The 16,675-nt window shown below is 35.1% G+C and overlaps 3 protein-coding genes across 6 annotated transcripts; 1 reads left to right on the top strand and 2 right to left on the bottom strand.

Moving 5' to 3' along the window:
- Nucleotides 1-167: 167 nt before the first annotated feature.
- Nucleotides 168-4,321, bottom strand: LOC149654780 (WD repeat-containing protein 91). Of its 2 annotated transcripts, none has more exons than XM_089846417.1 (14): nt 4,076-4,321; nt 3,654-3,918; nt 3,462-3,584; nt 3,305-3,387; nt 3,132-3,226; nt 2,967-3,055; nt 2,529-2,813; nt 2,316-2,442; nt 2,164-2,260; nt 1,860-2,102; nt 1,040-1,148; nt 843-955; nt 581-775; nt 168-466 (listed from the first exon to the last, which is right to left on the bottom strand). In XM_089846417.1, exons 1-14 carry the CDS (start codon nt 4,193-4,195, stop codon nt 311-313), a joined length of 2,100 nt encoding a protein of 699 aa, XP_089702543.1. In that variant the 5' UTR covers nt 4,196-4,321; the 3' UTR covers nt 168-310. The 2 variants fall into 2 exon arrangements, with proteins under 2 accessions (XP_089702543.1, XP_089702542.1); XM_089846416.1 differs by having other exon boundaries at nt 2,904-3,055; nt 4,076-4,320.
- Nucleotides 4,322-4,359: 38 nt separating this feature from the next.
- Nucleotides 4,360-9,542, top strand: Mgat2 (alpha-1,6-mannosyl-glycoprotein 2-beta-N-acetylglucosaminyltransferase). 2 transcript variants are annotated; one of them, XM_089846418.1, is made up of 10 exons: nt 4,360-4,515; nt 5,105-5,482; nt 5,561-5,759; nt 5,856-5,953; nt 6,030-6,129; nt 6,599-6,729; nt 6,819-6,894; nt 6,979-7,068; nt 7,154-7,278; nt 7,385-9,542. In XM_089846418.1, the coding sequence occupies exons 2-10, from the start codon at nt 5,181-5,183 to the stop codon at nt 7,620-7,622; spliced, it is 1,359 nt and encodes a 452-aa protein (XP_089702544.1). In that variant the 5' UTR covers nt 4,360-4,515; nt 5,105-5,180; the 3' UTR covers nt 7,623-9,542. The 2 variants fall into 2 exon arrangements, with proteins under 2 accessions (XP_089702544.1, XP_089702545.1); XM_089846419.1 differs by having other exon boundaries at nt 4,375-4,515; nt 5,031-5,482.
- Nucleotides 9,543-11,732: 2,190 nt separating this feature from the next.
- On the bottom strand, nt 11,733-16,590 carry trbd (ubiquitin thioesterase trabid). Of its 2 annotated transcripts, none has more exons than XM_089846414.1 (10): nt 16,370-16,590; nt 15,418-15,863; nt 15,064-15,353; nt 14,820-14,997; nt 14,198-14,743; nt 13,917-14,109; nt 12,968-13,039; nt 12,691-12,889; nt 12,145-12,619; nt 11,733-12,081 (listed from the first exon to the last, which is right to left on the bottom strand). In XM_089846414.1, exons 2-10 carry the CDS (start codon nt 15,565-15,567, stop codon nt 11,785-11,787), a joined length of 2,400 nt encoding a protein of 799 aa, XP_089702540.1. In that variant the 5' UTR covers nt 15,568-15,863; nt 16,370-16,590; the 3' UTR covers nt 11,733-11,784. The 2 variants fall into 2 exon arrangements, with proteins under 2 accessions (XP_089702540.1, XP_089702539.1); XM_089846413.1 differs by having other exon boundaries at nt 14,820-15,000; nt 16,370-16,552.
- Nucleotides 16,591-16,675: the final 85 nt, after the last annotated feature.

The raw sequence follows: 16,675 nt of genomic DNA, 5'->3' as shown, positions 1-16,675 counted from the left end.
TGCGTCCAGTTCAAATCAGTTCAGTTCAGTTGAAATTTCAGTTTTTGGCGGGAAATTTGAATTAAAAACAAGGCTTAGCTGTTTTATTGCCTATAAGTGTATAATTTGTTTATTAAGGCGAAAAATAAACTCTGAAAAACAAAAAATTATTAACATTGTACAGTGTGTTATGAAAAAACATTCTTTATAATAAATAATAGACACTGTGTTTGTTTTTTTTTAATTGGAATAAAGCCCTAGCTTTTATATATATACGTTATCACAATTTAAATAATATTTGCGTTATAGAATTATAGTATTTTGGTCTATTTTACTGCGCTAATAGTGTTGATATTTGTATTTTGCCATCTGATGATCCTGTAAGGCAAGTGCCACAGTCGACAGTGGTGGACCAATCAACAGAAACAACGGGCCAACGATGCCCGCCTAGACTCAACATGGGTTTCACGTTTTCAGTCTGAGAGTACTGAAGAAAAAATTAAATGCGTATGACTTGTTTTTAGGCCAAATTTGCTCCCAAATATGGGAAGTTTTTTTTTGGGGGGGGGAAGCTTTGGGAAATATTATTAGCAATACATACTTTATAAATGATCCCTCCAGTTGAACCACAGGTCAGCACATTATGCCCATTAGTATCAAAAACGAATGTTTTCCCTAAAGGATTATATCTATAACTTGGTGCTTGACCACTAACTGTAAATGGTCCAGTTGCACCAACGTGTATTCTTAATTCGGACATTTTCTGACCAGTCATATTTATATTCCACTGAATAAACTGAAAACATTTGAGTCAAAACTCGTTAGAATCAAAGGTTTTCATACAAAAAACCTGTTCGTTTTACTTTTCCATCTGATCCCATACTAAAGCACGATGTTTCATCAGCACTAAATTGCACTGAAAATGTTTCCCCATTATGAGCATTCCAAGTTGCAATGCAATTGCAAGTTCGTAAATCTGAAAGAATTTAGAAGAATAGGCCTAGAAATTAAACCCTAAATCTTCCCATTTCAAAAAGAAAGTAATCTTAATTAAAATGACCATAGAGCATAACATTGCCGTCTGAAGTTCCAGTTACCAATAACTGTCCATTATGATTGAAGGCACAACAATTTGTTATAACTGGACTACTTTCTGGTGGCAAACTTCTCTACAAATACCAAGGAAATTAAATTGAACTTTAACAGTTTTATTTTAAATCGAAAGGATTTAGGTAATATAACATTATAGTTTAAAAGAACGGCCTTTTTCTAAATATAAAAGGAATAATATTAAAAAAATTATAAATGATATCTTTTTACAAAATAATTAGCATTTAATTAGTCTTAAAAATAATCAAGGACTACTGCGCCGCCATTGCTTTAGTGACGTCTGATAGCCACCCCTAAAGGGATTGGTTGAATTCTGACAGGTTGAGAATTGCGACAGAGGGCTGGAAATAAGGAGGATTACTTATCATAAGGATGTGTTCTTTGTGTAGCAACTTCATAGTCAAGCTATCAAAACTTTGGAAAAATTATTGGTCAAAATGTTAAGTGACCCCCTTAGTTTTTAAGACAATTATGACTCTGAGACATTTTTAAAATTTTATTTGACAATATCCAGTTTGTCATCTGCTTATTTCCGGTCCCGGGTAAGGTTTGCAAGGCACACTCGATCACGCGCGTAAGTGGTTCTATTTCGAAGATGCCATAATGGCGTGGCGCCACTAAAGCAATGGCGGATGGCGCAGAAACCCAAGTTTTTAAGACAAATCTTTTGTAATAAGAGATAACTTATACTTTTCCTTATATATTTAGAAAAAAGTTGTTCTTTTAAGGAATAATCTTATGTTACCGATACTTTTCCTTCTAAATCTTACATCTAGTTGTTGATTTCTTAGATCAAAGAGTAAAAGTTTCCCAGAAGCAGTGGTAGGAGTTGAATTAGGCTTAACAGGGGTTATCGTTGAACAAACAAAGTGCGAATCACTATGATTGCAAACGATACACCGTATATGTTGATCTTTTAACGGGCTATTTGTATCAAAACCAATATCCCCAACAGTTTTCTTGTCTTTAACATCATAGAAACGTATATGACCAGACATATTACCGTGTAATAGCTTTAAATTCAGTTTATAAGTAACTTTTAATAACCGAAACCCTTAATCTTAAATTTAATACCAATTTTTCCCTTTTTGAGGCCCATTCTAGCGACAAAATACTGGACCTAGAAACTACACTAGTGATTGTTTGTGGAACGGGACTTGGAGACCAAATCCTGGAAAAACTTTTTTTTAAATAAAACCCCCGATTAGTTTTAATTAAAACTTTACTTAATAACTCCTTCCATATCAGAACTAGCTGCGATTGTTCCTGAGCAGTTAAATTTGCAATGTGTAATACAAGCTTGATGTTCGCTAAACTCTTCTTGACTAAGTAATAATAAAGGCCCTTTTTGTTCTGTAAAATTTAATTTAATTTCATTTAATTTAATTTAATTAAACGGAAAAGCTAATAATTAATATAAGCGTAATAATTTTAGCAACCTTCTGCAGTGGCTGTATCGGTTGTATTAGCATTAGCACCACTGACAATTGGACTAGAAGATGTATTAGCTGTAGTAGTAGTAACGGCTCTTCTACGTTCAGCTGATGAACTAAGTTGAGTAGTTTGTTGCGAAACTCTGGCCCGATTTCCACCAGATTCCGAGTCCATTTGGGGCCTAACTCTAGCTACATTTACTAAGGAAGAGGCGCTGGATGATGTCGAAGGCCCCGTGTTGTGGTGGGATGGTACGCGTATCTTAGGTTTGACGGCTGAAGTCGGTTTACCTTCGGGAAGAAGTTTTTATAACTAAATATATTGCTAAGGTACTGGAAGATCGCTTGATAACGAAGAAAAGTGCAGAAAATATGCCTCACTGATTGCAGAATCGTCAACTGTATGCCTTCGCGTTGTAGTAGTACCGTTAGCCTGTCGCCTACCTAGTAAAGGAGAGGTTGGTAGCCCACTGCCTATGTTTCGAATTAAAGAACGTAAAGAACGAGATTGAGTTTCAGCCACAGGCGTCTCTCTACATATTTTAAAAAAACACATTTTTTTATATCACAAATTTCCCCTTTATTGACGTGTGAGAGATGGTATCTTACTGCGCAATAACGTAAAAGTCATCCATAAGTTCATTATGGCCTAGAAAATTTCTTTGGTCCCCTTTATCAAAGTCGGTTATACCATTTTGAGCCAACTATCAATTAGTTAAAAACCATACCAATTATCATCGTAATTCCTATAGGAGTTTATTTATAAGATCTCATTTAATTACTTTTAATTTTAAAGCTTCATTCTCTTCTTTAAGCGCGCTAAGATGAAGTAATTCATCTTCGTAACTTAAAATGGTTGGCATAGCTAAGAGAAGACAAAGACAAGCGACTAAATTTTTTTAATGTTTTTTTTGACGTAAAAATTATAATTTTTTGTACCCATGCTTTGAAAAACGACGCTTAGGAAATTTTGTAATGATAATAACATCGTATCTTGCCACTGACGCGTAAAATACATATGAAAAGTTGGGTTTTCTTCAACAGATTTTAAGAACGGTAACGCTGCATCGTAAAATTTGTAGGCTTTAACAACTGTACAAGTATGGGTTGAAGGCATATTTAAATAATTACCAAACCAATCTTTCCATTCAGGCAACGCGTGTAATTCAGGCATCATTTTTTCAAAAAAATCATTTAACTTATCGGCTCTATTCTCTTTAATACACGTAACAACGTACATGCGAAACAAGGCAGTTTCCAATTTTCGGGCTGCACTTGAAAACGAATGTTCTAAGCGACAAAATATTCGTTGGTCGAGATGGGCCCATGTTTCGCGGAGACCGATTAAATCTAAGTTTATTATGCAAGTGGTCAGATGCTCGACGATTTTATCCGCCTGTTAAAGTTAACGGGAACAAAACAAATATTACTTAACTTGACATGATGGGAAGTTTTTGATAGACCAAGGCTTAGCTGAAGAATGATTCTTGGAGTGCGTTTTACACCTTCTATTTTTATTATATCTTAATTTTTTCGATAAACCCGATACTTACTCGAAATCCTTTATCTTTATCAGCTTTAATTTCCGTATCAAAAGCTTTTAACGCATTAACAAATCCACGAAATAATAAATAATCTCGCACTAAATCGTCTGCAAAACTAATAGCAGCCATTTTGTAATGAGTATCCACAACAACAAATAAGAGCGTAATAAGAGTAATGGCAGCCCTTTACGTTCGACTGTATTAAAAGGATTGGGGAAATAACATGGGATGCCATTAGTCTATTTTATACCGCGTGATCGAGTAGTCCGTGGCAGAGAAACGGAAGTCAGTACTCAGAAGCGAGGGAACCCCCTTGGGCACAAATATTGCACACACATTCTGTAACAAATATTTTAATAATTTAAACGTTTTCATATCGTAATGGAAATTATACTTTTACTTTGAAACAAAATTCTTCCACAGCTGCTCATAAAACCTACGATTAAAGGGTGAGTTGCGTATTTTTTAAACGCGAAAATAAGTTTTTATCGTCGGTCTTCAAAGCAGGCAGGCACCCCACTAGTATGAATACGAAATCGCTTCCCATCCCACCCACGCTTGGAGACCACCTACTTCCCTTTTAATTGTCATTTCCCTGGCATAAAATTAATGATAATTTAAGAATTATGTTACGGTTTAATAGTACATCCGCGAACTTTCACATTGTGTTAAATTGTAACAGACTCTTTTAGTCAAAATTGGCTTACAGTTACACGCGACTTGTTTATAATTCGGCCCCGAATTATTATCAATTAAACATTAAATATCAATAATTAAATACTCCGAGGTTAATATTATTACCTCGTATTAGACAGTTGTCACGTATTTTCTCCTGAATTTTTTAAAAAAAATCGGGACCCATTTGGAAAGGTTATCATTCATCAAAGCGCTAGTGGGAGTGTTTGAAACGTTTTTACTCAGTCCAGTCTATTAATAATACTTTTTAACACGCGTGAATGGTCAGGGTAGCAAAGCGGGATCTCTATCGGAATACAAAGCGTCCTTTGTACCTTTTTGAATTGAAACCTTCATTTGTAGCAACAGCCAGCTGCAAAAATGAGTTCAATATTACGTCTCTGCCAAACAAGATGAACATAGATGAACTCCGTCTCCAATGGGTTACCTGGACTTGTGTGCCATTTTGTTTCGTCGCAGAGCCTACCAAATTATTAAAACCGCTTTATTATTGTTCACGGTATCGTTTTTATGGCTTCAATTACGCGTTGCCAATATCGGGACAGATTTTTTTACAAAAGAAAGTCCTCTGACCTCGGAAGCCGAGGTCGCGGTCTTTCTGGCCAATTTTACAAGTTTCTCAGCGCATCATCGTACAGTTAAAAACAACGCAACAGTCGCGCCATCACCCTTTCTTTTACGTCGTATAGTTCAGAAACTTAATGAAGAACAGCAAGTTAGGTAAGAATCCTCAATCCCCAAAAGAAAAACCAAACCTTTCAATTGCAATTGCAAAATCAACTTATTTGAATATGACAGAAACGCTAAACTCTTTGGTCCTTTGCAACCTGATGACGTAGTTATTATTGTTCAAGTACATAATCGAGTTCAATATCTGTACGCTCTAATTGAATCTCTCAGGAAAACTCAAGGGATCAATCAAACTCTCTTAGTCTTTAGTCATGACGTTTACGATAATAATATAAATAGTTTAATACAAGATATAGATTTTTGTAAGGTAATATATATATTATTATACATCGTTCTAGAACTTATAGTCGGTCAATTTTCAGCTAGAGGAAGTTAATTAAAATATTATTAATTAATTAATTAGGTACTACAGATATTTTACCCATATTCTATTCAATTATATCCAAAAGAATATCCGGGACACGATCCAAATGATTGCCCAAGAGATATTAAAAAATTAGAGTGGGTATTCATTTTATGATTCTATCAATAGCGCGTAAACGTACACGAAGAATCTAAATAAAATTATAATTTTCAGCGCTTTACGTAAAGGCTGTAATAACGCGCTCAATCCCGACTCTTACGGTCATTATAGGGAAGCTAAATTTACTCAAACTAAACACCATTGGTGGTGGAAAGTAGGAAACAGTTTATATCTATCCAAGAATGATGGGGAGGACGCGTAAGCTAAGAAAAATCGGTGGGAACGCGTCGCTAACTGCGGAACGACTCAGGTCCGGTGGGATGCTAGAAAAGGGGGAGGAATACTCGGAAAAATGGCGGTCGGTCTACGTCGGACGAATCAGGAAGACCGCCCACCATTTTTCCGAGTATTCCTGCTCCATTTCTAGCGTCCCACCGGACCCGAGTCGTTCCACAGTTAGCGTCAATCAGATTACGCATCTTCGGTCTACGTCAGACGAATCAGGAAGACCGCCCGCCATTTTTTCCGAGTATTCCTCACCCTTTTCTAGCGTCCCACTGGACCCGAGTCGTTCCACAGTTAGCGTGCCCACCGATTTCAATCAGATTACGCGTCTTCCCCCATCATTCTTGATCTACGATAGTAGTTAGGGAAGACGCCTGATATCTTTCTCTTAAATTAAGATTAACCATATCATGGATGGAGTTCGCGTCACAAGAGATCATAAGGGTTCATTCCTTTTTCTTGAAGAAGATCATTACGTTTCCCCTGATCTTATTCATGTCCTTAAATTAATGCAAGCAAAGAGAAAAACGTACATACATATTTTATTATATTACGTTTATTTCCGAACCCATCCATTTTCTTCCGTAACTTTAACTTCCTTCTTCCGTTCTTCCGCAGTGATTGCAAACAATGTAGTATGCTCTGTATGGGAACATACGTTAAAGCGTATAATTACGTTTCGTTAGGAAGACACGTAAGCGATTTTGTAGCCCGATCGGTAGTTAGTTCCCTTAAATTTAATTATAATAATAATAATTTGTTGGTTATTTTAATTAAGGCTGAATACTCTAAATGGATTTCGAGTAAACACAACATGGGGATGGTTTTCGATAGAGATCTTTGGTTCAAAATTAAAAATTGCACAACTGTAAGAAATTAGGCTAAAATGCTGCAACTTGTAGGCCTATTTCTTAATGTTATTTAGAGCGATTTAATTATTTTGAAATGTGCAGAAATTTTGCACATTTGACGATTATAACTGGGATTGGTCGTTACAACATATAAGTTCAGCGTGCCTACCAGCTCCGTTAATAGCTATGGTTTCAATCGCCCCCAGAGTTTTTCATATTGGAGAATGGTATGTATTTAATGTTGTCCACAATTCCCATCCCGTGTCTTTAATGTTAATGTTAATGTTAATGTTAATTACGGAGTTTATTTAATTGGTGGGGTGGTTTTAAAAGCGGCGTTCATCATAAAGGAAGGGACTGTTCTAGTAGTCAAGTAGTTAAAAAAGTCATCAACATTTTGAATGGATCGTCTCGTTACTTGTTCCCGTCCAAAATGACTTTACGCCAGGGCCATCCGCGACCCATGAAACCGCCCAAAGGCAACGGAGGCTGGGGGGATAAAAGGGATATTAATCTTTGCCTTAGGCACGCCTTCCCAAACGTTACCGCCATTCCTAAGCCGCAAACATAAAAATGAAACGCTACCCAAAAAGACTCAATTGTTACTTACTTGTTATCTACATAAGTTGACCAAAAAAAAAAAAAGAACCGTTGTTTTTGCCTACATTTGTTGCCTACAAACGGGGTTTCAATTTATACTTAATCCCAAACAAATTTCATACGATATTAATTAACTAACATTAGGTTATTTGCAGTTATTGCTGAAAAAGATTATTATTGCCGCCATTTAAATTTTTCTTAGTAGTTGTTACCATACAGATATACAGAAATTCAAGATGGCGGACGACGCCAAGTCCCCATTTATCCAATTAACTCCGACCCACAAAGTCCCAGTTAAGTTTCGTGATTAAAAACAAGCATAAGTCAATTAAGTTAATATAAATCGTGTTGTTTGTTCTTTAATTTCGACGGTGTCGCCTATTAGAAGCCTCTTAACATAATTTAAAAAGGTTAATGTCAATGTTACTGAAAGAATCGGAAAATGGGTGGGTAATTGACCGCCATTTTGAATTTGTAGCTATCTGTATAGTCTTCACTACTTACGCCAAACTTTTTTCTCTCCTTACGTTATCATGAATATTTGATCGGTTATTATTATATTATATTATTTTTTGGGTGCAATATTGACTCTACCTTGTCGCAAAAATTATCTGTAAAGATCAATTAAACATGTAAATAAATAAATAAATAAATAATTATATATAAATAACCCTTTCCCCGGACGCGCGCGATGTAACTATAACGAACGTTAATCAAACGGTACGTATAACTTATAGATTAATAAACAAAAAATTATTATAGGCCTTATAAGCCGCCGAACGTGCTTTTGTATACGAAAGTGTATTTTGAAAAAAAAAAAACATTTGTGAGACTGTCTTATAAACAAACGAAAACAAAATGGGGGAAAACTTCGTAAACAGTTAAACAAAGTTTACGGAAAATATATAAGATGGGTTTAGTTATTTTAGTTGACGGATTTATCATGAATATTTATCTAATTAACCAAGTTTTGATTTTTTTCTTTAACTACTTAACTATCATTTAGTTTGTTTAAAATAAATATAATCTAAAGAATTAATTAAGTTAATGGAAGGTAAACGTGCCATGTTTAGATAGTGTTTAGGTGTTTTTTTTCGTTTAATCTAGATTAAAGTTAATTAATAATTATTTTTTTTCGTTTAATCTAGATTAAATTTAATTAATAATTATTTTTTTTCGTTTAATCTAGATTAAATTTAATTAATAATTATTTTTTTTCGTTTAATCTAGATTAAATTTAATTAATAATTATTTTTTTTCGTTTAATCTAGATTAAATTTAATTAATATTAATTTTTTTCGCTAGTCAGAAATATTATTTAAAGCATAAATTAAGGAAACCATAATTATAATGTTAATTTAAAATTGCGCTGATGCCAATAAATAAATGAAAAAAAAAAAAAAAAAACCCAATACGAAAATCAAAGTAATTACAACATTTAAACGGACAAACAATTTTAACTTTTTTTAAAGGTGATTTTAAAGGATGGTTGACATTTTTCTTTTAGTTATCTTGAAATTAATATTAATTGTTCTAATAAATAACATAAGATTATTATAATTAAGTTAAGTTAAATATTAATCAAGATTAATTAAGTTAAAATGTCAACCATACCTTAATTGATTATTAGGCAAAGTATCAACCAAAGATAACGTACCTTTAAAGGAGGAAGGCTCTGATTCTATTTTACGTTAATTACGTAATTAGTACTAATTACCTTTTTATATTAAAAATTTGAAATCAAAAGGTTTATTCAATGATAATAATATTTTTTTGGGGGGGTTAAAGGTCGAGAAAAAAAAATGTCTTCTTGACTTAATATGTTGTTAACGGAAACATTTTTTGTATCGATGTTGATGTACAAAATAAAAACAATCTTGTTGAAAATGGGCATTGTTTGTTTCTTTCTTTCTTTGCACTTTCTTGTGTAAAAGTAGACAATTTAAATGATTTAAATAAAAAGAATTAAATGACGTACGTTAAATCTCACTATATTCGTTAAGTACCATCCATGAGTCATCATGAAACAATCCTTGATTAAATAGATTAGACGCGGAAAAAAGTGTGTTACTTTCTACATATTTCATTAAACCGTCTACTTTTAAACTTTCCTGAAAAAGCATAAATCTAAAGCATAAATATTCACGATCCTGACGAAGCTATCACTAAAATTACCGGTATAGTTTAATTAACATTATTTCTTAATTAATTACTTTTCTTTTTTCTTTATAAATAATTTAAAACTTATGTACACGTCATTAATATATATATAATTATAATCAATTTCATTCTTAGAATGGACATATTTTCGCGTTAGAAAGCGAATGTACGTTCATTTCAAGCGTGTAACCGAGTATATATAGTCTGTAAATTCATCATCACAGCTTAGATATAAAATGATTGATAAATGCAGACGTTAAAAGAAAAGTTCGGGTAACGTAACATTATACACCTTAAAAGAACGGCCTTTCTAAATTTTAAAGGAAAAATATTGAAAGAAATAATAAACGATCTCTTATTACAAAATAATTAGCATTTAATTAGTCTTAAAAACGAGGACTAGTGCGCCGCCATTGCTTTAGTGACGTCTGATAGCCACCGCTAAAATGATTGGTTGAATTCTGACAGGTTGAGACTTGAGAAAGAGGGCTGGAAATAAGAAATTGCATGGCCCACTCGATCACGCGCGTAAGCGATTCGGGCTAGAAGATACCACTAGAGCAATGGCGGCGCAGTAATCCTCGTTTTTAAGACTAAATGCTAACTATTTTGCAATAAGAGATCATTTATTTTTTCAAATATATTTTTCCTTATATATTTAGAAAAAGTCCGATCTTTTAAGGTGTATAATATTACATTACCTGAAAATTTCCTTTTTGAATTTTCCGATGATAATTATTAATTATCAATCATTATTTAAATAAAATAAGTGGGCATTCATTCAAAACACTTTGTTATTTTTTGTTTCCCCAGACTCTCATCTGGTATATTATAATATATATTTAAATCTCATATGATAAACTCGCTATGTATTTTTTTTTTTTTTTGTTTTAACAAATATTTGTTTTTACAAGGTGTTGTTAAATATTTTTTTAATTAGATATTCTGCTTTATATAATTTGGTTGTTGTATTTTTTTTTTTACAAGTGGACAAAAAACTACACATCTATGCATACATTAATTAATTATAACTGCGGTCTTTGTAACGTTTCCCTCATTGTTAATTAATTAACTTCTCTACTTAATAATATTAAATAATAATAAAAAAATTACCTACCGACGACTTTTATTTTGATTGTTTTATGAATTATTTTGAACTAATTAATGAAGTATTACGATTTCCTTTCATTAACTCCTTAATTAATTAATTAAGTTTGTCCCCGAGTTTATATTTACAGAACGTGGAATTCTACTCCTAATTTTTATTATTTTTCTTAAATATTTAGCTTTAATTAAGCCTAATTAACAAAAAATAACTAACTCAGAATAAAATAAAAATTAACGCAAAATTATGGTTTGTTTCTTAATTAATTAAAGACTAGCAATTAATATTATATATATAGATATCGTGACCCATTCTGTTTCTATTTGAAAAATTGTGTATCAAGGAGCGATCGAGGAAGTGTTAATTTCTAGGCCTACTTTTAATTACGTAATAATAAATTTTAATTATTTCTTTCACTTTCTTTCTTAGTTAAAATTTGTTTTCGGTTTCTAACACGTTTTCAATTTAATTAATCGTTATTAATTTTTATAACGTTAACGTCTCTATAAACAAACCGCGAAGGAACGAACAAACGTATAGTTGTAGTATTGTTCAAGCAGCGACCGAATGACGCATTTATACTTGTACGATGACGCTCAGCTGCCAGCGAGAAGTGTTTAATTGTGGACGGGACTTTATTAATAAAATTAAGTTTAATATTTTCAATATTGCGTCAAGAAACATACCAAAACCCCCCCAAGGTCAAAGGTTAGACGATACTTACCGCAATAACCTAACAGCGGAGACTTTTACTCGGAAAATGCTCAATCCTCAATCTTTAGTGTACGATTATAAATAAGCGGGGGGGGGGGGGGGTTTTGGGGGAGGGGAAGGATAAAAAGGTGGGCGTGATTAATTAATCAATCAATTATTCTTGATCAGAATCTCCATCGCTAGAATATCCTTGCGTAGGAGAGTCAACAACTACGTTAGTAGAGGAAGGTACCACAACGGACGAATGTTGTTGAAGTGGTAAGCTTGAAAGACTCGGGATTGGTCGATTGGCTTGATGATGAACTAAAGATCTATAAACGTCCAACCATTCTTCCAACATTTGGGCAACTAAAACGGGTCTTTTGGGGATTTTTTGTTGAGCTACCAGGATTCCACCTTCAGTAACGCAGCAATCCAGCCATTGTCTAATGATTTCTTCCTCACGACCCAACTAAAATTCAAAATACACTCTAATATCTCTACACGGAACCAATAGGCCTAAGTAAAAACGGACCTCGCTTTGAGTGAGAAAGTGTAGAGGTAGAAGCTGTCTATCATGCGTCATTAACGGTAAAAACACGACTTGTAGGTCATCATTGGCGCGTATATTAGCTCCCGCTTCTAGAGGATCACCGGAATCGGGTTCCATGGGAACGAGAGCGGAGAAATGTCCTCTGGTGTAACCCAAGGCGATGGGTGACTTCCAACAGAAATTTGGCTCCCATAACAGAGGTAGATAGATCCCTTCAAATCGCGCGTATCCCAAGGCTTCTCCTCTAAAACTCTTAACGTATTTCACACCGTAGACGATTATAGGTCGTCTTAGGATATGAGCTAACGTAAATATATGCATTTGCTCCAAGGCAGAACCCGGTTGCGTAGCTAACGATAATAGAACCGCCCAATCTTCTTGCCATTGAGATTCGTCCAATGAAAAATGAAGTAAATTTGCCTGAAGCGTTTCAGCTTCTTTCCAGCGAGGATACAACCTAATGATATCAAGACATTGGTTTACAATCCGCCGCAACAGCTTCGGGAACCCGTTTATAATGTTACGTACACGGCTGCAGCCTCGCTTAGACTATCACCCAGCGCTCGCCTAAGAGTATTATCTCTGTCAAATACACCCCAAGTGGCTTGCAAAGCCGAATCTAACAAACAGTCGCCGGCACTACGATTCCATAGAGCGTAAAGTCTAGAACCTAATCTCTCCGTTAACTCCATGCTCCAATTAATTATTGGAGACTCTTCATCAAGCTCTTTATGGATTAAAATTGACACGTTTTGGTTTAACGAACCAATTAAAACTACCGCCCCTAACAATTAATTACCCTTACCTTTTTGTACATCTCTATCCAAAAGCTCATCAAATAACCTTTCTTGAATTGGTGGGGGAAAATCTTCTATTTCTAATTGGAAATTCCAAGCAATTTCAAACTTAAATGTATCGAGGAATACGGGCAGGGAGCCCAGCCAAAAAGGTGTCATAACATTATACCTTAAAAGAACGGCCTTTTTCTAAATATAAAAGGAATTAGCCTTATTCCTGATCAGCGCCACCTACCCATAGCGGCGACTTTGAGAACTACTGTAAGCGGCAAACCAATCAGATGTCGCTAAAATCTAGTGACGTCACTGACTGGCACTCTCGGGTCTTACCAAAAATGACGTCACCAGATTTTAGCAACATCTGATTGGCTTGCCGCTTACAGTAGTTCTCAAAGTCACCGCTATGGGTAGATGGCGCTGATCAGGAATAAGGCTAATTAAATATTTAAAAGAAAATAAACTTTCTCTTATTACAAAATAATAAGTAGCATTTAATTAGTCTTAAAAACGAGGACTAGTGCGCCGCCATTGCTTTAGTGACGTCTGAGAGCCACCCCTAAAGGGATTGGTTGAATTCTCACATGGCCAACTCGATCACGCACGTAAGATGTTCGATTTAGCGGACGAAACTAAAGCAATGGCGGATGGCGCCGTAGTCCTCGTTTTTAAGACTAATTAAATGCTACTTATTATCGTAATAAGAGATCGTTTATTTTAATTTTAGTATTTTTCCTTTTATATTTAGAAAAAGGCCGTTCTTTTAAGCTATAATCTGTTATGTTACCTGAACTTTTCCTTTAAACTACACGAAAACTTCGACTTAGTCAACAATATAGGATATTATAGGACCTTTCACGAACTTATAGGATAATATAGGACAGGTTCAAGAATATAGAGATTATAGGACAGCTGGGCTCCGTGGGAGTAGGGGGTTTAAAGTTTAAAGAGAAGCCTAACCTGCAGGCAAGGCAAAGGTGACAAACTCTGTGAAAAAGTAACAAGGAAAGTCCCCTTTTCTTTGCCTTAGAGAGGATCCGAGATGTCGCGTGATCTGAGCAGCAACATCCCTACTGATGTCAGAAGGAACTCGTTTAGCTACTGGTTGCGAAACGCTCGTGTTTGTTAACAAAATTGAAAGTAAATCTTCCCTCTAAAAAACAGACAGACAGACACGGGCCGAGTAACCACTTTTTTTAAAACTTTGGACTTCACTCTGAGTGACCATGTTGCCAAAATACCTGAAATCTAATGGCTAAATGCACGAGAGTGTGACCAACATCGAACGCGGATGGTCTAGCTAACAAGGAGACTTCCCCAGCAGTTAATTGACGCGCTGGATCCCCACCAGATGACAGGTACTGAATAATAGGTTGTGGGTTGCCTTCAACAGCGGCTAAACACGCGTTAAGCCATAACCAATCAGCCGCTTCTCTGGCTTTTCTGCGCATATGTCTCAATCTCCTCTCTTCCAGATAATTATTAGCTATGGCTTGAGTACTAACACTCGGTAATGAATTTGTAACTTGTATATCGGCTCTGTCCAGGCTTCTATTTGATGGGACGCGACGTATCCCTCCAGCGTGACTTCCCCCCACAGGACTTCCACCCCCCGAATTGATGTTGTTATTATTATTACAAGGAGATATCCTGCCGGGAGGTGACAGTCTTAGGTTTCCATTGTCACTGTGGGGGGTAATGGGTCTCCTTTTATTTTCTTCATTCTCCGATAAAACTGGGCTTCCAGGCTGAGCGTCTCTGGGTCTTATAGTATGACAGATAACACACTAAAGATATTCATATTTTATATAAACGACGCTGTTTGTTGAAAGGCGGGGAGGGGGGGGGGTGATTATCAATTACTTTTTGAGATTTTGGCCAATTTTCATAAGTACAGGCGACACAGTTCCATTTTAAAGTACGTGACCAGCTTTTGTTACGGTCATTGTTATCAGACACGTTACTACTGGTGCCTGTTTCTAATTGACCAATTTCAAGTTGATTCTGATGAAATAGTGGACTTCTAGCTGGGCTTACGCAACTTCTAAGTGATGCCAGGTTAAATTTGGTTTTACCTTAGGTCAAGTAACCTATTTTTATTATTTACCTTGCATTTTCAATATTAACAACGGATCTAGGGCTATTTGGCGATGTTTCTGCGGAGGATGGTTCAGGTTTATTTGTAATATCTTGGGTGGAGGTGGAAGAGTTCCTCCTTTTAGGATTTAGGCACTGGGTGCACTTAGTAGATTTAGGCCAATTTAAAAATGTGCAAACTGGGCACGACCATTTACTCAGAGTAACCCCAAAGGCACTACTACTACCGCTCTCCGAACTCTCCTGTTCTTCAGAAGCTTTCCTTTTTTCCTTACCACATTCGGTTATTAACGGTGCCATCTAAGGTTAGGTAGAGCCAAGTTTATACCCATTTCACTCGTAGCATTCTTGGAAATGGACCTACTTTATAAATATCTCTCTCTTCACCCAAAGCGGCCTCGCAAATGACTTTAGATGGCTTAGCCATTTGACATATAGTACATTTAAGAGCTTTGGGCCAATTTTCATAGGTGCAACATTGGCAAACCCATTTACTACTTTCCTCCTCACTCATCTTAAGAGCGGAGGCACAAAGGGTGAAATAGAATTTCCGATTTTTTATATTCCCCACAATCCCACCCCCAAAATTTGGTACAATTTATATATATATATGAAACTAATTTAAATAAGATATGACGGGATCAAATTAACCATAAATATTTTTTCATAACTAAACTTTAGAAATTGTCAATGGAATGGGCCTAAAATTAAGACTAGACTACATATTTTGCTCATAGGTTCAACAAAATTAAATTTTTGGTGATGGTAAAATGGCATATCGCGTCTCAGGATCCAAGAGATCAAGAACATCTGAAAAACAATAACACAGGGGAAAACCAACTTAAACACAAGTCCAAGTTCCAACTAATCAGAAAGAAAAGTTAGATTTGGTGATGTCTCTCCTCTTAAGTTAAATTTTCTTGAAACAAATCTTGAATCGGGTCAAACTCATCACCTATGATCTCTGGTTGGTTCTTTTAATGATTCTCATTGTCTAAGAGTACGCTGAGCTACGCTCTTCTCTCACTTAAAAAATCTGCCTGACCAAGGCTTAAAACCAAACTAAGAATCAGCAATTTAGGATTGATGACTAAACTTTATTGCTTAACTAGTTATTTAGATAACGAACTGAACTATTTCAAATAAATTCGCAATATTTACATTTAGCATTAATAAGCCTAATACACATTCCAATATCCAAGGTTATTTCAAAACAAAGAAGCTAAGCCTTTGCCAGGAAGTCAAACAGTTTAACTTAACCGAGTCCGTTTTCATATTTATAATTTAAAGGGAAATAATTAATTAACTTTACCAACCTTTGTAATTTATCACATGAACCTCTTCACAAATTTGGCATCACAACCCACGATTTTAAACAGCAAAATACTGAAATTTAAAACTAATCGTACCTTATTTTAATATTAAAAAGACAGAGCTTTAATCTTCGTCTATACGAAAACCATGTCGATGTGATTATCTCTCATTGGTCAATTGAGGTCACGTGCCTGGAATGTTTCCTTTATTTGCGTTTTCCAGGGAGTACTTTTTATTGGAGTAGATATATGAAGTTGTCTCGAAAATGATGGATTTTTGGCGGTCGCAGTCTCGCGGAACCTTAATAG

The sequence above is a fragment of the Phalangium opilio genome, unplaced genomic scaffold (assembly GCF_054372755.1).
Source record: "Phalangium opilio isolate 3A_F unplaced genomic scaffold, DU_Popi_V2 ptg000079l_1, whole genome shotgun sequence".
Taxonomy (NCBI): Eukaryota; Metazoa; Arthropoda; class Arachnida; order Opiliones; family Phalangiidae; genus Phalangium; species Phalangium opilio.
The sequence above is the reverse complement of the archived record's forward strand: the minus strand, read 5'-3'. Positions and strand labels throughout refer to the sequence as shown.